General features: G+C 42.2%; 1 protein-coding gene across 1 annotated transcript in view; it reads right to left on the bottom strand.

Moving 5' to 3' along the window:
* LOC115173276 (ephrin-A3) overlaps positions 1–27,649 on the bottom strand; it is a 91,466-nt gene extending 63,817 nt beyond the window's left edge. Inside the window, exon 1 of the mRNA XM_029731221.1 lies at positions 26,838–27,649. Within this exon, the coding sequence (XP_029587081.1) occupies positions 26,838–26,947 (110 nt within the window). The 5' untranslated portion in view covers positions 26,948–27,649. The remainder of the gene's footprint in view (positions 1–26,837) is intronic.
* Between the last annotated feature and the right edge of the window lie 278 nt (positions 27,650–27,927).

Raw genomic sequence — 27,927 nt, 5'->3', positions numbered from 1 at the left:
TTTAGCACTTATGTTGCCTGTAACCCAGTTATTTATGATGCAGTTCTATCACTTTGTTTAGGTTACGGTCTTTAAGGCCTATCATGCAAACATTTCATGCAAACACACACTTCTTACTCATTACGTTTGTACAAATACCAACACTTTCAAACCATCATTCATCACTATAATTTCCATTCCAACATTACATGTATACATCGCAGTGCCATTCTAAATCGTTGAGCTATAGTTCTAGGTGTGTACATACTATATGTAGGTCATATGAACTTCATCCACAACGATTCAGATGATTTTGGAGCTGTATAGGACAGAGGCCAACACATCTCTCCCTGTCTTCCCCAACCAGCTCTTCAAACTTCCGAAGACAAGGTCGCATGCACCCTTCCTTGCTTTTCCCAAAATCCCGCTGGCAAGAACGCTAATACATCATACCCTCACACAAAGGCTCGAAATGCTTCAAGTTGCTCCTATTTTAATTAAATCCCTAAGTTGGTCATTACTATTTGGCAGTGTTGTCTCTCCATCTCCTTTTCAGAAAGGAGTTTTTCTCCCCAGTTTTAGTTAATCCTAACTTTAGCTTGGATGGTTTACCTCTCTTGTGGGGGCATAGCAAATTGATGAGGAAGCATCGGGGGCATAGCACATTTAAATGGAATATTAAGTGTTTATAACATATTTCCATCAACCTTTCTATAGTTGTATTTTGGCTAGGCTAGGCTACTTTGAAACAAGGTAAGACATGCTTCAAAGACATGCTTTTAAACAATTAGGTTTATGGTTAAATATACTGAAGTAAAATATAAATGCAACATGCAACATGCAACAATTTCAATGATTTTACTGAGTTACAGTTCATATAAGGAAATTTCAGGTCACAACTTGTAGACTTGTTTACGTGCTGCTGTGCATTTTGTTGCTAACCTTACTTTGCTACCTGACAACTTTATGGTTTTTACTTTTTAATTACCGTTTATATTTTTAGTTACTCCCTCGCTTGACTTTTTTTCATTCAACTTTTTCACTATGGACGCTTTATCTGGACTTGGTTCGTCAGGACCTCCACCAGCCGAAGCTAAGTAGTAACATTAACATGATGCCTTCTAATTGCAGTCGCTGTTCTCATAATATACAGGAGAACGATCGCCTTATGGCGAGGATAGCTGTGCTGCAAGCCCAGCTTCAGACGCAATTGTTAGGCAAGGGTAATTTCAGTGTAGGAAAGGATGAAACAGCATCTGTGCCACCAGTAAGTACAGATAGTAGTATAAATCCCCTTGCACAGTCCCTGCCGCCGGACAACTTTCTCATGGCTTCTGGAGGGAAATGCTGTAGGAATGCTCAACCTGTGTTGCTCATTCAGCCGACAGAAACTTTCAACCAGTTCTCCCCATTAAGCAGCGAGTCAGAGGCTGAGCCTTCTCTGGTCTCTACTCCTCCCGTTACGGGGTCTGAGACGCCGAAGCCTCCCACCATTAGCTCTGACAAATTGAAAACCCTAGTCATTGGCGACTCCATTACCCGCAGTGTTAGACTTAAAACAAATCATCCAGCGATCATACACTGTTTACCAGGGGGCAGGGCTACCGACGTTAAGGCTAATCTGAAGATGGTGCTGGCAAAAGCTAAAACTGGCAAGTGTAGAGAGTATAGGAATATTGTTATCCATGTCGGCACCAACGATGTTAGGATGAAACAGTCAGAAGTCACCAAGCGCAACATAGCTTCGGTGTGTAAATCAGCTAGAAGGACGTGTCGGCATCTAGTAATTTTCTCTGGCCCCCTCCCAGTTAGAGGGAGTGATGAGCTCTACAGCAGTCTCACAACTCAATCGCTGGTTGAAAACTGTTTTCTGCCCCTCCCAAAAGATATAATTTGTAGATAATTGGCCCTCTTTCTGGGACTCACCCACAAACAGGACCAAGCCTGGCCTGTTGAGGAGTGACGGACTCCATCCTAGCTGGAGGGGTGCTCTCATCTTACCTACGAACATAGACAGGGCTCTAACTCCCCTAGCTCCACAATGAGATAGGGTGCAGGCCAGGCAGCAGGCTGTTAGCCAGCCTGCCAGCTTAGTGGAGTCTGCCACTAGCACAGTCAGTGTAGTCAGCTCAGCTATCCCCATTGAGATCGTGTCTGTGCCTCGACCTAGGTTGTGCAAAACAAAACACGGCGGTGTTCGCCTAAGCAATCTCACTGGAATAAAGACCTCCTCCATTCCTGCCATTATTGAAAGAGATTGTGATACCTCACATCTCATAATAGGGCTACTTAATGTTAGATCCCTCACTTCCAAGGCAATTATAGTCAATGAACTATTCACTGATCATAATATTGATGTGATTGATCTGACTGAAACATGGCTTAAGCCTGATGAATTTACTGTGTTAAATAAGGCCTCACCTCCTGGTTACACTAGTGACCATATCCCCCGCGCATCCCGCAAAGGCGGAGATGTTGCTAACATTTATGATAGCAAATTTAAATTAACAAAAAAAAAACTATGTTTTCGTCTTTTGAGCTTCTAGTCATGAAATCTATGCAGCCTACTCAATCACTTTTTATAGCTACAAGCCTCCTGGGCCATACACAGCGTTCCTCACTGAGTTCCCTGAATTCCTATCGGACCTTGTAGTCATGGCAGATAATATTCACATTTTTGGTGACTTTAATATTCACATGGAAATGTCCATAGACCCACTCCAAAAGGCTTCGGAGCCATCATTGACTCAGTGGGTTTTGTCTCCGGACATACTCACTGCCACAGTCATACTCTGGACCTAGTTTTGTCCTGTGGTATAAATGTTGTGGATCTTAATGTTTTTCCTCATAATCCTGGATGATCGGACCACCATTTCATTATGTTTGCAATCGCAACAAATAATCTGCTCAGACCCCAACCAAGGATCATCAAAAGTCGTGCTATAAATTCTCGGACAACCCAAAGATTCCTAGATGCCCTTCCAGACTCCCTCCGCCTACCCAAGGACGTCAGAGTACAAAAATCAGTTAACCACCTAACTGAGGAACTCAATTTAACCTTGCGCAATACCCTAGATGCAGTCGCACTCCTAAAAACAAAAAACATTTGACATAAGAAACTAACTCCCTGGTATACAGAAAATACCGGAGCTCTGAAGCAAGCTTCCAGAAAATTGGAATGTAAATGGCGCCACACCAAACTGTAAGTCCACCGACTAGCTTGGAAAGTACCATGCAGTATCGAAGAGCCCTCACTGCTGCTCGATCATCCTACTTTTCCAACTTAATTGAGGAAAATAAGAACAATCCAATATTTATTTTTGATACTGTCGCAAAGCTAACTAAAAACCAGCATTCCCCAAGAGAGGATGGCTTTCACTTCAGCAGTGATAAATTCATGAACTTCTTTGAGGAAAAGATCATGATAATTAGAAAGCAAATTACGGACTCCTTTTTAAATCTGTGTATTCCTCCAAAGCTCAGTTATCCTGAGTCTGCACAACGCTGCCAAGACCTAGGATCAAGGGAGACACTGAAGTGTTTTGGTACTATATCTCTTGACACAATGATGAAAATAATCATGCCCTCTAAACCTTCAAGCTGCATACTGGACCCTATTCCAACAAAACTACTGAAAGAGCCTGCTTCCTGTGCTTGGACCTCCTATGTTGAACATAATAAACGACGTTCTATCCACCGGATGTGTACCAAACGCACTAAAAGTGGCAGTAATAAAGCCTCTTTTGAAAAAGCTAAACCATGACCCAGAAAATATAAAAAACTATTGGCCGATATCGAATCTCCCATTCCTCTCAAAAAATGTGAAAAAGATGTTGCGCAGCAACTCACTGCCTTCCTGAAGACAAACAATGTATACGAAATGCTTCAGTCTGGTTTTAGACCCCATCATAGCACTGAGACTGCACTTGTGAAAGTGGTAAATTACTTTTTAATGGCATCAGACCGAGGCTCTGCATCTGTCCTCGTGCTCCTAGACCTTAGTGTTGCTTTTGATACCATCGATCACCACATTCTTTTGGAGAGATTGGAAACCCAAATTGGTCTACACGGACAAGTTCTGGCCTGGCAGAGTTCTTATCTGTCAGAAAGATATCAGTGTGTCTCTGTGGATGGTTTGTCCTCTGACAAATCAACTGTTAATTTCAGTGTTCCTCAAGGTTCTGTTTTAGGACCACTATTGTTTTCACTATATATTTTAGCTCTTGGTGATGTCATTCGGAAACATAATGTTAACTTTCACTGCTATGCGGATGACACACAGCTGTACATTTCGATGAAACATGGCGAAGCCCCAAAATTGCCCTCGCTGGAAGCCTGTGTTTCAGACATAAGGAAGTGGATGGTGGCAAATGTTCTACTTTTAAACTCAGACAAAACAGAGATGCTTGTTCTAGGTCCCAAGAAACAAAGAGATCTTCTGTTGAATCTGACAATTAATATTGATGGTTGTACAGTCGTCTCAAATAAAACTGTGAAGGACCTCGGCATTACTCTAGACCCTAATCTCTCTTTTGTCGAAGATATCAAGACTGTTTCAAGGACAGCTTTTTTCCATCTACGTAACATTGCAAAAAACAGAAACTTTCTGTCCAAAAATGATGCAGAAAAATGAATCCATGCTTTTGTCACTTCTGGGTTAGACTACTGCAATGCTCTACTTTCCGGCTACCCGGATAAGGCACTAAATAAACTTCAGTTAGTGCTAAATTTGGCTGCTAGAATCTTGACTAGAACCCAAAAATTTGACCATATTACTCCAGTGCTAGCCTCTCTACACTGGCTTCCTGTTAAGGCAAGGGCTGATTTCAAGGTTTTACTGCTAACCTACAAAGCATTGCATGGGCTTGCTCCTACCTATCTTTCCAATTTGGTCCTAACGTACATACCTACACGTACGCTACGGTAACAGGACGCATGCCTCCTAACTGTCCCTAGAATTTCTAAGCAAACAGCTGGAGGCAGGGCTTTCTCCTATAGAGCTCCATTTTTATGGAATGGTCTGCCTACCTATGTGAGAGACGCAGACTTGGTCTCAACCTTTAAGTCTTTATTGAAGACTCATCTCTTCAGTAGGTCCTATGATTGAGTGTAGTCTGGCCCAGGAGTGTGAAGGTGAACGGAAAGGCACTGGAGCAACGAACCGCCCTTGCTGTCTCTGCCTGGCCGGTTCCCCTCTCTCCACTGGGATTCTCTGCCTCTAACCCTATTACAGGGTCTGAGTCCCTGGCTTACTGGTGCTCTTCCATGCCGTCCCGAGGAGGGGTGCGTAACTTGAGTGGGTTGAGTCATGGACGTGATCTTCCTGTCTGGGTTGGCGCCCCCCCTTGGGTTGTGCCGTGGCAGAGATCTTTGTGGGCTATACTCGGCCTTGTCTCAGGATGGTAAGTTGGTGATTGAAGATATCCCTCTAGTGGTGTGGGGGCTGTGCTTTGGCAAAGTGGGTGGGGTTATATCCTGCCTGTTTGGCCCTGTCCGGGGGTATCGTCGGATGGGGTCACAGTGTCTCCCGACCCCTCCTGTCTCAGCCTCCAGTATTTATGCTGCAGTAGTTTATGTGTCGGGGAGCTAGGGTCAGTCTGCTTTATCTAAAGTATTTCTCCTGTCTTATTCGGTGTCCTGTGTGAATTTAAGTATGCTCTCTCTAATTCTGTCTCTCTCTTTCTTTCTTTCTTTCTCTTTCTTTCTTTCTTTCTCTCGGAGGACCTGAGCCCTAGGACCATGCCTCAGGACTACCTGTCCTGATGACTCCTTGCTGTCCCCAGTGTACCTGGCCGTGCTGCTGCTCCAGTTTCAACTGTTATGCCTGCGGCTATGGAACCCTGACCGGACGTGCTACCTGTCCCAGACCTGCTGTTTTCAACTCTCTAGAGACAGCAGGAGCGATAGAGATACTCTGAATGATCGGCTATGAAAAGCCAACTTACATTTACTCCTGAGGTGCTGACATGTTGCACCATCTACAACCACTGTGATTATTATTATTTGACCCTGCTGGTCATCTATGAACATTTGAACATCTTGGCCATGTTCTGTTATAATCTCCACCCGGCACAGCCAGAAGAGGACTGGCCACCCCTCATAGCCTGGTACCTCTCTAGGTTTCTTCCTAGGTTCTGGCCTTTCTAGGGAGTTTTTCCTAGCCACCGTGCTTCTACACTTGCATTGCTTGCTGTTTGGGATTTTAGGCTGGGTTTCTGTACAGCACTTTGAGATATCAGCTGATGTAAGAAGGGCTTTATAAATACATTTGATTTGAAATTTGAAATCAGTCAATTTAAATAAATTCATTAGGCCCTAATCCGTGGATTTCACATGACTGGGAATACAGATATGCATCTGTTGCTCACAGATACATAAAAAAAGGTAGGGGTGTGGATCAGACAACCACTTAGTATCTGGTGTGACCACCATTTCCCTCATGCAGCGCGACACATCTCCTTCGCATAGGCTGTTGATTGTGGCATGTGGAATGTTGTCCCACTGCTCTTCAATGGCTGTGCGAAGATGCTGGATATTGGTGGGAACTGGGACACGCTGTTGTTCATGTCGATCCAGAGCCTGGTGAGTATGCAGGCCATGGAAGAACAGGGACATTTTCAGCTTCCAGGAATTGCCATAACCCCACCGCCACCATGGGGCACTCACATACCATAACCCCACCGCCACCATGGGGCACTCTGTTCAAAATGTTGACATCAGCAAACCGCTCGTCCACACAACGCCATACACGTGGTCTGCGGTTGTGAGGCCGGTTAAACGTAGTGACAAATTCTCTAAAAAGATGTTGGAGGCGGCTTATGGGTGAGAAATGAACATAAAATCTCAGGCAACAGCTCTGGTGGACATTCTTGAGTCAGCATGCCAATTGCACACTCCCTCAAAACTTGAAACATCTGTGGCATTGTGTTGTGTGACAAAAAGGCACATTTTAACGTGGCCTTTTATTGTCCATAGCATAAGGTGCAGCTGTGCAATGATCATGCTGTTTAATCAGCTTCTTGATATGCCAAACCTGTCAGGTGGATGGATTATCTTGACAAAAGAGAAATGCTCACTAACAGGGATGTAAACAAATTTGTGCACAAAATTTGAGAGAAATAAGCTTTTTGTGCTCTCTCTGGTCTTGTGATCATTTGATATGAACAAACTGTGCCCCGAGTATGTTGACAGAGTCAAGTCTTTAGACGTTGATGTTATCATTCATTATATTTGTCAAACATGACTGGCGTTTAGCCTATATTTATGTAATTAATGTCTCCTTAAAGTTTGGTTACATTTTCTGGTGCCTCCCTCTGGTGCCTCCCTCATTTGCTGGTACCTCCCTCAGCATCAGTTTGGACATGAGGCTGTAGCAAATATGCATATCACCTACACTCTTACATGTAGGCTCTTTTATTTCTGTATATGAAAAAATATAGAAAATTATTGTTGGCCTCTCTGATCCAATTCGGATCGCGGTAATTGTTTGATATGGTGATTTTGTGTGTTATTTTTTTAGCTGTCTATTTGGACAACTTAAATCTATATAATTTCTACGCTCGTATATCGTTTGTATGGTTCTCGTGTTCTTCTTATTTCTTATTTTTATTTCTTGTGTGTTCTTGCTCTACCTTATGCTATTTTTAGTACTATATTGATATTGATTACTGAATTGTTGGGTTTAGAGATTGCAAGAAATGCATTTCACTGTTCACATTAAAACTTGAAACTTACATTCTTCTTGTCCAACTATTATTTTGACTTGTTCATGACAAGACGACTAGCATTAATGTTGAGCCCTGGTCATGGAAATAAATGTGCTGAACACAAATTTGCACCCTATTTAAAATAAGATGGAAAACATGCTATGAAGGAAAAATACTGGAGTTTTGGTGAAGGTACAGCCAACAAGCGCAAAAATAATATTGTGATATTGTCAAAACTATACGACTAACGGTAAAAAAATCATGTCCCGATACAGTACCAGTAAAAGGTTTGGACACACCTACTCATTCCAGGGTTTTTCTTTCTTTTTACAATTTTCTACAGAGTAGAATAATAGTGAAGACATCAAAATGATGAAATGGCACACATGGAATCATGTAGTAACCAAATAAGTGTTAATCAAATCAAAACATATTTCATATTTGAGATTCTTCAAAGTAGCCACCCTTTAGCTTGATGACAGCTTTGCACACACTTGGCATTCTCTTAACCAGCTTCATGAGATAGTCACCTGGAATGCATTTCAATTAACAGGTCTGCCTTCTTAATGCGTTTGAGCCAATCAGTTGTGTTGTGACAAGGTTGGGGTGGTATACTGAAAATAGCCCTATTTGGTAAAATACCAACTCCATATTATGGCAAGAACAGCTCAAATAAGCAAAGAGAAATGACAGTCCATCATTACTTTAAGACATGAAGGTCAGTCAATTCGGAAAATGTTGAGAACTTTCAAGTTTCGTCAAGTGCAGTCGCAAAAACCATCAAGCGCTATGATGAAACTGGCTCTCATGAGGACCGACATAGGAAAGGAAGTCACATTGTTACCTCTGCTGCAGAGGATAAGTTCATTATCGTTACCAGCCTCAGACATTGCAGCCCAAATAAATGCTTCACAGAGTTCAAGTAACAGACACATCTCAACATCAACTGTTCAGAGGAGACTGCGTGAATCAGGCCTTCATGGTTGAATTGCTGTAAAGAAACCACTACTAAAGGACACTAATAAGAAGAAGAGACTTGCTTGGACCAAGAAACATGCACAATGGACATTAGACTGGTGGAAAATTGTCTTTTTGTCTGATGAGTCCAAATTTGAGATTTTTGGTTCCAACCGCCGTGTCCTCATGAGACGCAGTGGTGTAAAGTACTTAAGTAAAAATACTTTAAAGTACTACTTAAGTAGTTTTTTGGGGGTATCTGTACTTTACTTTACTATTTATATTTTTGACAACTTTTACTTTTACTGCACTACATTCCTAAAGAAAATTATGTACTTTTTACTCCATACATTTTCCCTTACACCCAAAAGTACTGGTTACATTTTTTATGCTTAGCAGGACAGGAAAATGGTCAAATTCACACTCTAATTAAGAGAACATCCCTGGTAATCCCTACTGCCTCTGATCTGGGGGACTCACAGACTCAAGAAACACAAATGCGCCATTTGTAAATTATGTCTGAGTGTTGGAGTGTGCCCTGGCTATCTGTAAATTAAAAAGATCTGCTTAATATAAGGAATTTGAAACAATTTGTACTTTTACTTTTGATACTTAAGTATATTTTATCAATTACATTTACTTTTGATACTTAAGTATATTTAAAACAAAAGTATTTTACTGGGTGATTTTCACTTTTACTTTTAAGGTATGTTTACTTTTACTCAAGTATGACAATTGGGTACTTTTTCCACCACCAGTGAGACGCAGAGTAGGTGTACGGATTTTTTCACACTGTGAAGCATGGAGGAGGAGGTGTGATGGTGTGGGGGTGCTTTGGTTGTGACACTGTCTGCAACTGCTTGGCATCCGACGCCAAGTAGCTACAGAGGGTAGTACGGACAGCCCAGTACATGACTGGGGCCGTGTCCCCTGCCATCCAGGACCTCAATACCAGGCGGTATCAGAAGAAGGTCCTAATTGTCAAAGACTACAGTCATTCAAGTCATAGACTGTTCTCTCTGCTACCGCACGGCAAGCGGTACCAATGCACCAAGTCTGGAACCCGCAAGACCCTGAACAGAATCTACCCCCAAGCCATAAGACTGCTAAAGAGTTAAATAATTAAATAAATTAACCAAATTGCTACCTGGACTATCTGCATTGACCCTTTTTGCACAAAGTTCTTTGAGTCATCACTGCTGTTTACGCTCTGTCACTTTATTCCTAGTTAGTTATATGTACAGGTATCTACCTCAATGACCTGTACCCCTGCACATTGACTTGGTATTGGTACCCTTTGTATATAGCCAAGTTATCATTACTAACTGTGTATCTATTATTTATTTTATTATTACGTGTTTAACTTTTCTATTATTTCTTTATTTTCTTTCTCTCTGCATTGTTGGGAAGGGCCCATAATTAAGCATTTCATTGTTAGTCCACACCTGTTGTTTACAAAGCATGTGACCAATAAATTACATTTTATTTTATTTGAAAACAAGTGTTTTCTTTTTTTATGTTACAGTAAGCAACAGATACATATAACAAAAATTGCAGAAGATACTATACACAAAAAAGTCAGAAGACTTGTTTCCATTGTGGTCCTATAAGTGCTTTATAAGGAATAGGGTGTAGTTTGGGACTTTAAATATCCTTTCAGCTTGCTTTTCTCCACGCATTTTGCAGGACTCATACCAGCCAATAATACTGAAGAAAACAGCTTTCCAATGTGAAGCCTGTCATTTATATGTGTATTTTTGACACCTGTGCCAACCTATTGCACAAAGAGAAAATGAGACAATACGAATCACTAAGCTAACAGTTCTGTGGGTCTTTAACGGCTTTGGAAAGTCAATAGAATGTGAAGACAAGATTATGTTTTCAATTAGCATAATCATGCTACATTAATTCAGAAATATTTCCATAGAATTTCATTCAGTATTGAAGGTCATTCAGTATACTTTCGAGTCAGCGCTGCTCACAGATTCCCATTCAGCACTACAGACATCAACTACAAGTCAGGAAAGAAATACTTGAAAAATATCTAATGCTGTTTGAGACGGTTGCGTTGCACAGTGGCATGACAAATGTGGAAAAGAACAAATTGAATGCCAGTGAGTAAGATGCATTTGTATGTAAAATTGGCGAGACTGTTCAGAGAGCGAGCCAGGCAGACAGCCATGCATGTAATCATCTAGCAAATCCGCTTGTGTCTCACGCACTGCACTGCACAATGATGCGTAGGGCCAGGCCGCTGCTATTGTCTCTGAGCACTGGTCCACATGAATAACCCTGCGTGTGTCCACATTAGCACGGGTCACCTCCCATAAGTATCATCTCTGAAGAAACAGCAGCCACAGCATATTCGGCAAATAACTTTCACTTCCGCAAAAGCTCACCACCTCTTTCTCTCTCCTGGGTCTCTCAATCATTCTCTCTCCATCTAAAAAAATCATCTCCCTCTCTCTACCTTCTTGGCACACTTTCCATCATTCCACCGGCACTCCCTGTTCTCCATCACTACTCCCCACCCCTTTCTCTCAATACTGTTTCCGCACTTTGCCTCTCCTCCATCTTCTTCCATCTCTATTTGTCTCCCTCTGTGTTTATCTCTATCTTTCTCCCTCTCCCCATCTCCCCCAGTCGTTTTTCCATATACAGTGAGGGAAAAAAGTATTTGATCCCCTGCTGATTTTGTATGTTTGCCCACTGACAAAGAAATGATCAGTCTATAATTTTAATGGTAGGTTTACTTGAACAGTGAGAGACAGAATAACAACAAAAAAATCCAAAAGAACGCATGTCAAAAATGTTATAAATTGATTTGCATTTTAATGAGGGAAATAAGTATTTGACCCCTCTGCAAAACATGACTTAGTACTTGGTGGCAAACCCTTGTTGGCAATCACAGAGGTCAGACGTTTCTTGTAGTAGGCCACCAGGTTTGCACACATCTCAGGAGGGATTTTGTCCCAATCCTCTTTGCAGATCTTCTCCAAGTCATTAAGGTTTCGAGGCTGACGTTTGGCAACTCGAACCTTCAGCTCCCTCCACAGATTTTCTATGGGATTAACGTCTGGAGACTGGCTAGGCCACTCCAGGACCTTAATGTGCTTCTTCTTGAGCCACTCCTTTGTTGCCGTGTGTTTTGGGTCTTTGTCATGCTGGAATACCCATCCACGACCCATTTTCAATGCCCTGGCTGAGGGAAGGAGGTTCTCACCCAAGATTTGACGGTACATGGCCCCGTCCATCGTCCCTTTGATGCGGTGAAGTTGTCCTGTCCCCTTAGCAGAAAAACACCCCCAAAGCATAATGTTTCCACCTCCATGTTTGACAGTGGGGATGGTGTTCTTGGGGTCATAGGCAGCATTCCTCCTCCTCCAAACCCGGCGAGTTGTGTTGATGCCAAAGAGCTCCATTTTGGTCTCATCTGACCACAACACTTTCACCCAGTTGTCCTCTGAATCATTCAGATGTTCATTGGCAAACTTCAGACGGGCATGTATATGTGCTTTCTTGAGCAGGGGGACCTTGCGGGCGCTGCAGGATTTCAGTCCTTCACGGCGTAATGTGTTACCAACTGTTTTCTTGGTGACTATGGTCCCAGCTGCCTTGAGATCATTGACAAGATCCTCCCGTGTAGTTCTGGGCTGATTCCTCACCGTTTTCATGATCATTGCAACTCCACGAGGTGAGATCTTGCATGGAGCCCCAGGCCGAGGGAGATTGACAGTTGTTTTGTGTTTCTTCCATTTGCAAATAATCGCACCGACTGTTGTCACCTTCTCACCAAGCTGCTTGGCGATGGTCTTGTAGCCCATTCCAGCCTTGTGTAGGTCTACAATTTTGTCCCTGACATTCTTGGAGAGCTCTTTGGTCTTGGCCATGGTGGAGAGTTTGGAATCTGATTGATTGATTGCTTCTGTGGACAGGTGTCTTTTATACAGGTAACAAGCTGAGATTAGGAGCACTCCCTTTAAGAGTGTGCTCCTAATCTCAGCTCGTTACCTGTATAAAAGACACCTGGGAGCCAGAAATCTTTCTGATTGAGAGGGGCTCAAATACTTATTTCCCTCATTGAAATGCAAATCAATTTATAACATTTTTGACATGCGTTTTTCTGGATTTTTTTGTTGTTATTCTGTCTCTCACTGTTCAAATAAACCTACCATTAAAATTATAGACTGATCATTTCTTTGTCAGTGGGCAAACGTACAAAATCAGCAGGGGATCAAAAACTTTTTTCCCTCACTGTATATCTCACTGAAAACATCAGAAACCTCAACAGCAGGGGTGTTGGGGCTCCCCTCTCCACCACCACACAGCGCCACCTCTAAGTTGCTGGTCCTCCACCCACACAGCCTCAGTGGGGCGGTTGAGTAAGACAGCAGCTCCGCTCCACATTGATCATGAGGAGCCTCTTACTCTCAGGGAAGCTATTTGTCAGCAGGGGTGTTGGGCTCCCCTCTCCACCACCACACAGCACCACCTCTAAGTTGCTGGTCCTCCACCCACACAGCCTCAGTGGGGCGGTTGAGTAAGACAGCAGCTACGCTCCACATTGATCATGAGGAGCCCCACGCCTCCTACTCTCAGTCAGGGAAGCTATTTGTCAGCAGGGGTGTTGGGGCTCCCCTCTCTACCACCACACAGCACCACCTCTAAGTTGCTGGTCCTCCACCTACACAGCCTCAGTGGGGCGGTTGAGTAAGACAGCAGCTCCGCTCCACAAGGTGATCATTTCTTTTGTAACATCATATATGGTGAACCAACCAGGCAGTCCGGGATGCGCTGAAAGTGGTTTTTTTGTCTTCATTTGGTTCAGGTCCTAACAGACTTAATTTCAGGTCTTAAATCGGGGTCACAACATGTGGTACTATGAACACACATTGAGCAATAACTCACTGAGGTTCCACCGGTGAAGAAATACCTTTCAACTTTTTAAGGGGGCGATGGTAGGCCGATTTTACAGTAAGGTGTGCCACATTTTCACCACAGGTTCCTTGCTATTCCCTCCTACGCCTATACAAAGGACCGGCAGCTTTTGTTCCCTGATCTCCTGCTAAGTTAAGATCCTTAGCAGCTACACTGGGAGTAAGTGAAAGCCACAATATTGTTTTGATCATGTTGACACAGAACATCCAATTAAGAGGCTACGGTCTGTGGCAGCTTCCCAAATGGCACCCTATCCCCTACATAGTGGACTACTTTTGTCAAGAGTCCACAGGGAATAGGGTGCCATTTAGGACTTAATCTGTGTCAGTGGCAAGGCCAATACCTGATAGGAGAAGACAGGAGTGCGGGCCGCCAGAGGAGAAGTGACTTCTTCGCGGCATTTTCCCCACCGGTCCCATGCACTCCTCAAGATGTTCCACATCTCCCCTCTCTAATTGGCAGATGGCCTCAGATGCAAGATGATTTAATGGCCTGCGTGTGATTTTTCCTGCCTCAGTCAGCCATTAGCAGGGACATCTGTAGCATGTTGGCTTGGGCACGCCGCTGCGAGTGAAAGCTGAGAGCAACTCTTTCTAATGGAGATGGAAGCAGGTAGCTAACGGTGCTGCAACTCCGACGGCTGCAATCAGGGTACTTCTTCTTCGAGGTACCAATCAAAAGTTTGTACACACCTACTCATTCAAGGGTTTTTCTGATTTTTTTTCTACATTGTAGAATAATAGTGAATACATCAAAAATATGAAATAACACATTTGGAATCATGTAGTAACCACAAAAGTGTTATACAAATCAAAACATATTTTATATTTGAGAATCTTCAAAGTAGCCCCCCTTTGCCTTGATGAAAGCTTTGCACACTCTTGGCATTCTCTCAACCAGCTTCATGGTAGTCACCTGGAATGCATTTCAATTAACAGGTGTGCCTTGTTAAAAGTTAATTTGTGGAATTTCTTTCCTTCTTAATGTATTTGAGCCAGTTGTGTTGTGACAAGGGGTGGTATACTGAAAATAGCCCTATTTGGTAAAATACCAACTCCATATTATGGAAAGAACAGCTGAAATAAGCAAAGAGAAACAACAGTCCATCATTACTTTAAGACATGAAGGTCAGTCAATCGGGAAAATTTGAAGAACTTTGAAAGTTTCTTCAAGTGCAGTCGCAAAAACCATCAAGCGCTATGATGAAACTGTCTCTCATGAGGACCGACATAGGAAAGGAAGACCCAGAGTTACCTCTGCTGAAGTGGATAAATTAATTAGAGTTAACTGCACCTCAGATTGCAGCCCAAATAAATCATTCACAGAGTTCAAGTAACAGACACATCTCAACATCTACTGTTCAGAGGAGATTGTGTGAATCAGGCCTTCATGGTCAAATTGCTGCAAAGAAACCACTACTAAAGGACACCAATAAGAAGAAGAGACTTGCTTGGGCCAAGAAACACGAGCAATGGACATTAGAACGGTGAAAATCTGTCCTTTTTGTCTGACGAGTCAAATTTGAGATTTTTGGTTCCAACCTCTGTGTCTTCGTGAGACGCAGTGATGTAAAGTACTTAAATAAAAACACTTTAAAGTAGTATTTAAGTAGTGTTTTGGAGTATCTGTAATTGATGCAAAGAAACCACTACTAAAGGACACCAATAAGAAGAAGAGACTTGCTTGGGCCAAAAAAACACGAGCAAATACAATTTTTATTGGTCACATACATGTAATTAGCAGATGTTGTTGCGGGTGTAGCGAAATGCTTGTGCTTGTAGCTCCGACAGTGCAGTAATATCTAACAATTTCACAACATGTACCCACTACACACAAATCTAAGTAGGAATTAATTAAGACTATATACATATGGACGAGCAATGTCAGAGCAGAACGGACTAAGGTACAGTAGAATAGCATAGAATACAGTATATACATATGAGATGAGTTACATAGTATATGCATATGAGATGAGTAATGCAAGATATGTAAACATTATTAAGTGACTACGATACCATAGAATAGTATAGAATACAGTATATACATATGAGATGAGTAATGCCAGATATGTAAACATTATTAAGAGACTACGATACCGTAGAATAGTATAGAATACAGTATATAAATATGAGATGATTAATGCCAGATATGTAAACATTATTAAAGTGACTTGTCTTCCATTCCTTAAAGTGGCAAGTTTTTTCTAGTCTATGCCTATAGGCAGCAGCCTCTAATGTGCTAGTGATGGCTGTTTAACAGTAAGATGGTCTTAAGATAGAAGCTGTTTTTCAGTCTCTCGGTCCCAGCTTTGCACCTGTACAGGCCTCGCCTTCTTGATGATAGCGGGGTGAACAGGCAGTGGCTCGAGTGGTTGATGTCCTTGACTATCTTTTTGGCCTTCCTGTGACATCGGGTGCTGTAGGTGTCCTGGAGGGCGGGTAGTTTTCCCCCAGTAATGCATTGGACAGACTGCACCACCCTCTGGAGAGCCTTGCGGTGCAAGTTTGTGAGGGTTTTAGGTGACAAGACACATTTCTTTAGCCTCCTGAGGTTGAAGAGGCTCTGTTGAACCTTCTTCGCTTCACTGTCTGTGTGGGTGGTCCATTTCAGTTTGTCAATGATGTGTACGCCAAGGAACTTGAAGCTTTCCACCTTCTCCACTGCGGTCCCATCGATGTAGATAGGGGGGTGCACCCTCTGCTGTTCCTGAAGTCCACAATAATCTCCTTTGTTTGGTTGACGTTGAGTGAGAGGTTGTTTTCCAGGCACCACATTCCCAGAGCCCTCACCTCCTCCATATAGGCTGTCTCGTCATCATTGGTAATCAAGCCTACTACCGTTGTGTCGTCGGCAAACTTGATGATTGAGTTGGAGGCGTGCTTGGCCACGCAGTCATGGGTGAACAGGGAGTACAGGAGGGGGCTGTGCATGCACCCTTATGGGGCCCCAGTGTTGAGGATCATCGGAGTGGGGACGATGTTTCCTACCTTCACCACCTGGGGTCGGTCCCTCAGGAAGTCCAGGACCCAGTTGCACAAGGTGGGGTTCAGACCAAGGGCTTCAAGCTTAATGATGAGCTTGGAGGGTACTATGGTGTTGAATGCTGAGCTATAGTCAATAAGCAGCATTCTTACATAGGTTTTCCTCTTGTCTAGATTGGATAGGGCAGTGTGCAGAGTGATGGCGATTGCATTGTATGTGGATCTATTGGGGCGGTAAGCAGATTGACGTGGGTCTAGGGTGGCAGGTAAGGTAGAGGTGATATGAGCCTTGACTAGTCTCTCAAAGCACTCCATGATGACAGAGGTGAATGCTACGGGGTTATAGTCATTAAGTTCAGTTACCTTTACCTTCTTGGGTACAGGAACAATGGTGGCCATCTTGAAGCATGTGGGGACAGCAGACTGGGATAGGGAGATTGAATATGCCCGTAAACACACCAGCCAGCTGGTCTACGCATGCTCTGAGGATTGTGGCTAGGGATGCTGTCTGGGCCGGCAGCCTTGCAAGGGTTAACACGTTTAAATGTTTTACTCATGTCTGCCACAGAGAAGGAGAGCCCACAGTCCTTGGTAGCGGACCGCGTCGGTGGCACTGTGTTATCCTCAAAGCGTGCGAAGAATGTGTTTTGCCTGACCGGAAGCAAGACGTCGGTCTCAGCGACGTGGCTGGTTTTCCTTTTGTAGTCCGTGATTATAGTAGTCCCTGCCACATACGTCTTGTGTCTGAGCCGTTGAATTGTGATTCCACTTCATCGCTATACTGACGTTTAGCTTGTTTGATTGCCTTGCGGAGTGAATAACTACACTGTTGATATTCTTCCACATTACCAGTCACCTTGCAATGGTTAAATGTGGTGGTTCGCACTTTCAGTTTCGCGCAAATGCTACCGTCTATCCACGGTTTCTGATTAGGGATGTAAGAATATTTTGAAGATAAATACACAACGCAGAGGATGAGAAGTCAATAGAGTATTAACGGTCAGTGGGGAATGATCAATGGAAATAGTGGTTTTTACAAAACAATATCCCATTAGCAAGGAAGCTATTGATGCTACTAAAGAAGTGATTAAAGATTCTGCCGACATGCTGCTCATACTCTTTGACAATGAATGGAGCTGCACAGGTCACAGCTGCTCATTGGAACAAATGGTCAGCTGTGTTGGAGGCTCCTAACATCATCATACCATGTAATCCAGCTACTCTGATGCTTCCTCCAGATACCACATTACTTGAACATGACTGTTGTGAGTTAGTTTTGGATCAGCTCTCTGATAGGTTTACTAAGAGTCATCTGTTGGAAAACCCTGAGTTTATCTCATACACAGACGGTTCAAGTATTGTGGAGGGGGGTGTGAGGAAGGCACGTTGGGCAGTTACTACAATGGACAATGTGATAGTAGATTTGAGATTTGAGAAAAGCAGACGTACACTTTATGAGTGACACAATGTTTAACTATTGCATACAACTCTCTAATGCAGTAGGGGAAACAGACAGACAAGTAAAAGAGGCGTGGGGAATAACTCCCGAGGGGGGACATGACGTAGTACAGTGGGTGATGGTAAAAAAATATGTAACAGACATATTAAGGCCAAAGTGGGAAGGTCCTTATCAAGTTTTGCTCATAATGAGGTCAGCAGTGAAAGTCCAGGGAAAATCACGATGGATACATGTCACTCATTGCAAGGTTGTCCATTTTGATGGCAAAGCGGAGCCTGGAGAATAAAGAACTGATTGATTAGCAATCGGGGGCCAATCTTGGGTGAAGAAGCATAGTAAGATGATCAGAACCTGATAAGGTTCTATGTTGTACACCGCAGTCAACATATTAGGGATATCTAAGGTGAAATGTCCAAAGTTTTCCTGAAAATCAGGACATGCTTACTTAAAAAAATCTATGTGAAATATTCATTTCTCTTGAAATCAGGACATGTTACTTTCACTTTTTTGATTCCTTCGTTACAGGTTATGAGAATCTACCATCTGAAGCTGAAGCTATATTCCTTGACCCAAGGACTGTACTTGAAATTATATAAGATCACCAGTGAAGTGTCATTAGAGAAGTCCTTATCAACCAGTGGAACGGAAGAAGAATTCCTCACTACTGGCAGACTGTCAGAACATGATGTATAATAGTTATCTATGTGGGACTGATACCAGTGTGGAAGAGCTGGTCATGTCTAATAGTTATCTATGTGGGACTGATACCAGTGTGGAAGAGCTGGTCACTTTCAAAGGACTTGGTGAATGATTACCTTGCCAATAGGACGATTGAATATCATTGTCTTGTAGACAATTCCTTTTTTTGTGAGTTTCCTCCTAATACAGTAGGAATCGTAAGGGACATCATCATTACACCTGTTAATACTTATATTCTATAACTTTGTTTGAAATCTATTTCTTATTGCAATAGCAAGTGAAATCTGCCCTTTGTGTTTTATAGAAATGTTTTATAGAAGTGTTTAATGTGAATAATTTTATGCTTACTGCTAATGTTTTTTATAGTCTATTTTTTCATGCTTTTTATTGTTTTCTAAAATAACATTTTAAGTATATTCATTTTTAAAATGGTCTAGGGGAGAGTGTAAGAATATTTTGAAGATAAAAACACAACGCAGAGGACAAGAAGTCAATAGTGTACTAACGGTCAATAGGGAATGATCAATGGAAATAGTGTTTTTTCTGTAATAAGGGATTAATGATCAATGGGTCAGAGACATGGGAGGAATTTCATTCCGGGACTCATAGCTACATGGCAAGTTCTCATTGGTCCAAATTGTTTATACATTGAACCTGAAATCGGATACTTCTTATTTGGCCATTGGCCCAGTTTTATTGCAAGGAATACTAATTGGTCAACCACAGGTTAGGGCTGGGTTAAAAAGTACATCCTGTCCCTTTGTTCTGGGGAGAGAATCACAGGGGAGAATCACTGAAGAGAATCACTGAGGACAGGGGAGAATGAACATCTACCTCTCAGAATAACATCTCCTCTTTGAATAAAACTATTTTTCTCCCCCTGATTTGCTTTGGGGTCTGTGTTATTGAAGAGTAACATCAACTGCTAACAGGGTATGTTTTAATAGTCACAGTGGGTACTACATCTACTATACACTTCCTTATAAACTCAGTCACCGTATCCGTGTACGCATCTAGATTATTTTCGCAAGCTACCCGGAACAGGTCCCAGTCCACGTGATCAAAACAATCCTGAAGTGTGGATTCTGATTGGTCAGACCAGCGTTGAATACTTTGAAGCACGAGTACCTCCTGTTTGAGTTGCTGCCTATAGGACTGGAGGAGCAAGATGGAGTCGTGGTCAGATTTGCTGAAAGGAGGGTGGAGGAGGGCCTTGGAAGCATTCCGGAAGTTTGGACATTAGACCAGTGGAAATTTGTCCTTTGGTCTGATGAGTCCAAATTTGAGATTTTTGGTTCCAACCGCCTTGTCTTTGTGAGACACAGAGTGGATGAACGGATTATCTCTGCATGTGTGGTTCCCACCGTGAAGCATGGAGGAGGAGGTGTGATGGTGTGGCGGTGCTTTGCTGGTGACACTGTCAGTGATTTTTTTTGAATCCATGGCACACTTAACCAGCTTCGCAACCATAGCATTCTGCAGTGATACGCCATCCCAGCTGGTTTGCACTTAGTGGGACTATCATTTGTTTTTCAACAGGACAATGACCCAAAACACACCTGATGAGGGCTATTTGACGAAGGAGAGTGATAGAGTGCTGCATTAGATGACCTGGCCTCCACAATCACCCGATCTCAACCCAATTGAGATAGTTTGGGATAAGTTGGTTGAGAGAATGCCAAGAGTGTGCAAAGCTGTCATCAAGGCCAAGGGTGGCTACTTTGAAGATTCTCAAATATAAAATATATTTTGATTTATTTAACACTTTTGTGGTTACTACATGATTCCATATGTGTTATTTCATAGTTTTGATGTCTTCACTATTATTCTTCAATGTAGAAAATAGTTTAAAATAAAGAAATCCCTTGAATGAGAAGATGTGTCCAAACTTTTGACTGGTACTGTATATATCCCAATTCCCCAGGGCAGTGATTGGGGACATTGTTCGGATGGGACGTTAAACAGGTGTCTTGCCTCTTTGTTGACAAAAATGATACCATCACACTTATTGTAAGAGTAGAGGGGTAAACCTGTGTCCTTGCTAAATCATGATCATCATGACCACCTAATGACCACCTAATCATCCCCAGCTTCCAATTGGCTCATTAACCTCTTGTGTATATCCTACCACTGGGGGCGCCACAGCGCATTTTGGAAAAAATTCGTTCCCATTTTCAACGGCCTACTAATCAAACTCAGAAGCTAGGACATGCATATACTTATTTTATATGGATAGAAAACACCCTAAAGTTTCTAAAACTGTTTGAATGGTGTCTGTGAGTATAACAGAACTCGTATGGCAGTCAAAACCCCGAGACCGATTGAACCAGGAAGTGGGATTCTGAATTGTGGACTCGACTTCACAGCCTTCCCTGTAATTCACAACGTGAAAAAATGATAATTGAGCACTTTCCGGTGCATCCACTAGATGTCCCCAGTCTTTACAAAGTGTTTTGAGGCTTCTACAGTCGAAACTCAGTGTAGGAGACGATGTGGCAATTGGTCACAGTAGGAGGGCCATCAGCATTGTGACGTCGGCGGCCGTGTCTGCCCCCACCTTTGGAAACGTTTTGAAACACAATGAAATCGTCCCACTCGAATCTTATTGGCTCTCTTGTTGAAACAGGCCCTGAAGATTAATGTTATACAACGTTTGACATGTTTGAACGAACCTAACGGAGGGAAAATAGTCATTTTTCGTTAGCCAAGTGCCGCGCACGGATCAACATTTGGTTACAGCCTTAGGACGCGCTAACAACAGCAAGCTAATGGAACATAAAGGATGGACTTTTTCGACCGAAAATACATTTGTCGTGGACCTGGGAATCCTGGAAGTGCTTTCTGATGAAGACAACTAAAGGTGAGGGATTATTGGCAATATTATACAAGATCAGATGTGATGTGCGATTGTTCCAAGATGGCGATGAGCTAGGCTTTCTAGCTCATTTTCTGAGTATCGCATCCCCTTTTATCTCAAAGTGTGATTACCCTGTAAAGTTCATTTAAAATCTGTTATGACGGGTGTTTTCAAGAGATATTCATCTATAAATCTTAGATTGACAATATAAAAAAAAAAATCGTTTTCGAATAGTAATTTATAAAATTGTAGCACTGTTTCCCGGGACGCATTTTATGGGAAAATAGTTAGTCAACGTCAGGTGCCGATGTAAAATGCTGTTTTTATATAGAATGTATATAGAATGTATATAGAATATGACCTTTATTGAACAAAAGATTGCATGCTGTGTGTAACATGATGTCCTAGGTGTGTCATCTGATGAAGTTTGTAAAAGGTTAGTGCTGCATTTAGCTGTTTTTTGGTTATATGTGATGCATGTGCTTGGTCGGAAAATTCATATGATGCTACTTTTACCATGTACTCCTCTAACATAATCTAATATTGTGCTTTTCCTGTAAAACCTTTTTGAAATCGGACAACGAGGGTTGATTCAAGAGAGGTGTATCTATAAAACGATATGAGACAGTCCTATATTTGAAAAAAAAAAATATTGAATTTCGTTATGCTAATGTCGCTAGGAGTTTTTCGCTGGAAAATGATCCCGCTAACGGGATGAGAGTCTCTCCCCTTTAACTATTCCCCAGGTCTTCGCTGTAAATGAGAATGTATTTTCAGTCAGCTTACCTGGTAAAATAAGAGGTAAATGTGAATTTTTCATCAGAATAAAACCCATAGCAAGCTGTTTTCATGGCCTTAGCACAAACAGCTTGGTTTTCATGTGATCCCATTTTTCACAGCTGGATTTTTTCTGTAGCCATCTGGGCTGAATGATTCGCTCAAGGGTACAACCAACAGCGAGGCCTCATCACCCAGAGTTCAGCCCTGAAAGCCCCTGGTCCCTTGCCCTCTGCCCTGGCCTCGGCTCCTCCCTGTTCCCCCTGAGGTAGTATCTAATTCTGAGGTGGGTAAGTGAGGCCTGCAGCAGGATGTGGACAGGGGTTGCATCCCAAATAGCACCTTATTCCCTATATAGTGCACAACTTTTGACCAGGGCCCATAGTGCTTTGTTTACAAGTAGTGTACTATATAAGGAATAGGGTGCCATTTGAGATGAACCAACGATGCTGAAATGGCCTAAAGCCTACGGCCTATAAGGCTTGATCGCTTATCAGTATTCCTGCCATAGCCTCTGTGGATTTGTCTGCTACCTGCAAACTGGGTCAATTTTTGCATTATTTTACAGATTCTTATCTCAATGTGGAGGAGGGGATTCTTTTTTACAAACACACACACACACATCTCCCCACACGGATACACGTATTATCATTGGAATATATTAAAATGAAAATATATTCATATAAGTGTTATATTAAGGTGCAGATGTGCCAAGACTTGATGAATGATTATCCCGTACAATGCCTGGGCGTACTCCTCACGCTGTGCAAGTCATAGAACACACACCAAATGAATAATTAACAATGATAGATAATACTAATACAGAATGTGACACGCACAAACCTTGCAAAACCCCCACAACACTTTGAACATGTGCTGGTACTGCTAAGGATTCTCCTTTAATATGCCTCCTCTATTGAGATTCAAATCGACATACATAATTGCTATCACTACCAGGGCTAGTTGGAATTTGACTAGGTGTTCGTTAGCACTGTCGGTTGGGTACACCAGAGGTGATCGAGATACCTTGAGTATCTCAAGCCTCACATACCCAGACTGAGTTATATGAAATATTTCAGAGTTTTCATTCAGATGCATTCAAACAACTCTATTGTATATTATCTTTGATATTATCTTTGATATTATCTTTCCATCTGAGTATATGTCCCAAATGGCACCCTATTCCCTATATATAGTGTACTTTTCACCAGAGCCCTATGGGCCCTGGTCAAAAGTAGTGCACTATAAAGGGAATAGGGTGCAATTTGGGACTCAGCCTGGGTTTTGGAGGTGAATGAGGAAACAAGAGCAGATGGGGGGGCGGTAATGAGATGCACACAACAACAAAAAAAGAAATTGAGGGGGACAGGCTGGCCAAGACAGAGTAGAAAAATAAGGGAAAGAGAGAGGTAAATAACCAAGTATGAGCTAGAGAGAGGAGATACAGGAGATAGGCCAGTGTCTGAGGTGAATAGAAATGGGCAAAACGAAAAGGTGGAAAACAGATAGAAAGAGAAAAATAGAGAGCGAGAGAGAGAGGGAGAGCGAGAGAGAGAGAGAGAGAGAAAGTGAGCAACAAGCGGGGTGAGGGTAGAAGATAAAAGAATGTGAGAAAGATGGATAACTAATGAGAGGACAAAGGCACCAGATACCCCATCGATCTCTGCTGCCGAGGTATTGAGTTAGAGGTCTGGAGATGTTTACCTACAGTATAGTTACCTACTGTAGTAGGATTGTTATGACCAAGGAGAGATAGAAGAAGAATAGGAAGAAAGGGGCAGGTTTCTGGGGTGGTATGTGTGTGTGTGTGTGTGTGTGTGTGTGTGTGTGTGTGTGTGGGGGGGGGGGTAGGGGGGGGCATAGACGGAGTGTGGGTTTCAAGTTTGGGGATGCAAATTTTCACCATAGAAATTCACCTTTACCACAAAGCATTCCATGCATCCTCACATTTGCAGACTTATGTCAGATAGCCTACTATTCCTATTTGTGATGATTAGATTGGCTAGTCATAATTTAGGCTAGTAATATAACTCAATCACTGTTCGCAACAACAACAAAAAAAATTCAATGCAGCGCGTAGTGGCGTTGTCACGGGTGTCGTAGAGTTTAGACCAAGACGCAGCGGGAAAATGTATATTCATCTTTTTTTATTAAAGGATAAAGAAGGAAAAACAAAATAAACACGTATACAAAAACACGACAACAAAGAACAGGCCAGTAAGGCACAAAGCTATACACAGCAACAATCTCCCACAAAATCCCATGAAAAACACACTCCTAAATATAGGACCTTCAATCAGAGGCAACGATAGACAGCTGCCTCCAATTGAAGGCCCCAATCCCCATTACCAAAACATAGAAATACAAACACCTAGACAGAACATAGAAAAACTAACATAGAACAATAACTAAAACCCTGGACTAATAAATCAAATACCCCTCTACATAAACAACCACCCCGAACCATATAAACCAAATACCCCCTCTACATGAACACATACACAAACACACCCTGAACCACATAAAACAAATAACCCCTGCCACGTCCTGACCAAACTATAAGAACAAATAACCCCTTTTACTGGTCAGGACGTGACAGGTGTAGAGTAGGCTAGACTATAGGCTATATCAGATAGCCTATGTTTCTTTGCAAGGGCAAAATGTGGCCTTTAATAAACACATTTCATGTAATTCTACTACACTTCATATTACTGGAGACATTAGCAGAATCTTTTTTTAATATGACAAAAAATGACAGGGTAGCCTACTCTGCTGACACTGACACACAGATCAATAAAAACTACATTTTCTGCAACCATCTAATAGGCCTAAGAAAAAGAAAGACGCAAATACAATATGACGTCCATCTAACCTGGAGGAGTAAATGATTGTTAAAAAAGTAACTTTCAAGTTGTCTGACCCAATAATAAAGACAGTGAATGCGCACACTCACCTGGGATTAGTGCTGAGCGATTAACCGAAATGTCGGTTATTTTTCATTTTTTAAACAACCATTTGACAAGATGCCAGTTCAATTATTTGAATTCCATTTTGTAAAAAAAAATGTTGTAGTTTCAAACAGACCAATATTCCAAATATTTTAGCACCGAAAACATGGTAATTAACTACAATGACCATAATCCATTGCGCGCCCACTTACCTTAGTCCAGTCTGACTTGGAATGAAATAATAAAGTAATCAAATAAAACAAATATTTTATTAAAGTAATGTGAATAAATGATAGTTAAATAAGTGATATGCAGTAATGGAGCAGTCACTACTATCATGGGACTTCTATTAATTGTATTAATTGTTACAGCATTCAACCCACATAATGCATAGTGCATTTAATGTCCAAAAAAATTGCGAAAACCGACATTTTTTTCATAATCTAACTGAAAACGAACCCACCTCAAAAAGCACTAATCGCTCAGCACTACCGGGGATATGGCTGATACTCTCCGCTGGTGCCAATAAGATAGGCAGGTGTTCGCTCAATTAAGTTGAGCATTTTGATAACTAAAGACAGATTAGAGTCTTTTCACTGTCTTCAATTTATAGTAATAGCCATTTGCTTTCCAAACTATGTTATTCTGCGATTGTATTTAGAAAGTATGCAAAATGTTTGGCTGGGTCTCTCTGCTTTTCATTGACAGTTGCAACTCAAGTATCATCTATTTGGTAATTGCCGTGCCCGCTGCCCAAATTGCGGGCCCTTTCGACTGTAGGCTGTGTGATTTAAAACAACCCACAGCATTTTTCTTCAAAAAGCTCTGTGGCCAAATCATGCTTTCTGGTGTAGTAGCCTATTTTGAATGATTTTATTTATTTCTGTATAGACATTAGGATAATTAGGCTACATCATTTTGGCAACTTAGTTCAATGTGAAATAGCTTTCCCTAGCCTTATGGATGCACCACCTTTGGGGGGGGACAAAGAAAGCAGACAATATCAAAATGGATTGCAGTCAGATGGAGAGGATTGAGTATTTGTGAGAGAGTGAGAGGGGGGGGTCATAGATGACAGATATGAGTCACTGTGGAGTAAGAGATGGACAGTGACAACTGAGTTGGCCACATTAATTAAATATTCATATAGAACACCAGGTACCTGCTTACATGGTGGAAAGGAACATTAAGGCAACACAATTGCCTGGTATTGGCTATAGTGTGTGTGTGTGTGTGTGTGTGTGTGTGTGTGTGTGTGTGTGTGTGTGTGTGTGTGTGTGTGTGTGTGTGTGCGTTCGTTATTGGAAATGGACAAATTCTGCAATGCACATTTTCGGGATGGGGGGGGGGAATACAGCATTCATCACACACTTAACAATGATTTATACACACATTCACCTGTAAATTCTCTAAAATAGTAACATTTAGTTAGGGGGTGATCAATTCCTCATACTGACATCTGTCGTCGGTTTAGGTCCATAGCAACAAAGAAAACAAAGATAATAGTGTACTGTATTATACTTGTAGCCTACTTACTGTAAATTTGAGCTGTTCCAATAGACGGCATGTCGGTCGTTGGCTCGCGTCAGGTGCAAGTTTGTAAAGGCGAGCGCTATTAGACAGAGAGAAACCGTTGCGAGAGCCATAATCCCACTGTTCCTCGTTCTTTTTAGGCTACCTTCTTCGCTCTCAGTGCCCGCCGTCCCAAACAGTGGGTCTCTCACAACATCCCAGCGGTCAAAACAACGCAGTTGAATAGTTTCCAGCAACCTTTGGGAAGGGCAAATATGCGTACTTGGCTTGGTTTACGTGTTTTTCAATTCTAATTCCATTGCGCGAAGAATCCCATTTGGGCATTCTCCCCAACCCTATTTGTACTTACTTTGCCTGCTGCGCACGTTGAAGTCACCGTGCTTTGAGTAGGCTATTACTTTTATGTTCCCTATTCCTCTCCACTGACCGAAAACAGTAGTGTAATAATGTTGAGCCGAGAAGATGCTGCAACTCTCCTCAACATATCTCAATACTATCTTTGCGTCTTGGTTGGTCAAGCACAGCTGGCATTGAAGTTTCTCAAACTGTGTTCACATTATCCTTCTGTTAGTATTGGGTTCCCGTTTCGTTTTGACGATAGTCTACTTTGTCATGTTGAATTAGCCTCAGCTCAGACTGTCAGTTGAGACTTTGAGGTGTCTACCTTGCCTTGCTACCCGGACTCCTTGCTCCAGCCAAACGCCACGCCCACGGACGTTGGTTTATTCTCCGCAATGAAAGTATATACGTAAAGTATGCAGCGAACGACAGAGCAGCGGAAGAATTTAGTGTCTAGTTTCTATCTGCCGCCGCTTCCAAACCACCCACGCACTGCGCGCCAGTTTCCTACAATCCCGCCCTCTGATGGACAAGATGCGCTCACTCTGCCCAACCCCGCCACCACTGTGTGTGTGTGTGTGTGTGTGTGTGTGTGTGTGTGTGTGTGATGCGCGCGTCTGCGTGTGATGCGGGCGTGTGTTTAATTTCCAAAATTCAGAGAGATTTTAATTAACCTGTTTAATTTCGATGGTGGGTTTAAACACAATTAATTTCACTGTTTTAGGCATTACTGTGTTTGATTAACTATGCAAAT

Source organism: Salmo trutta, chromosome 34, assembly GCF_901001165.1.
Source record: "Salmo trutta chromosome 34, fSalTru1.1, whole genome shotgun sequence".
NCBI classification, from domain to species: domain Eukaryota; kingdom Metazoa; phylum Chordata; class Actinopteri; order Salmoniformes; family Salmonidae; genus Salmo; species Salmo trutta.
This window is presented reverse-complemented; position numbering and strand designations above follow the sequence as displayed.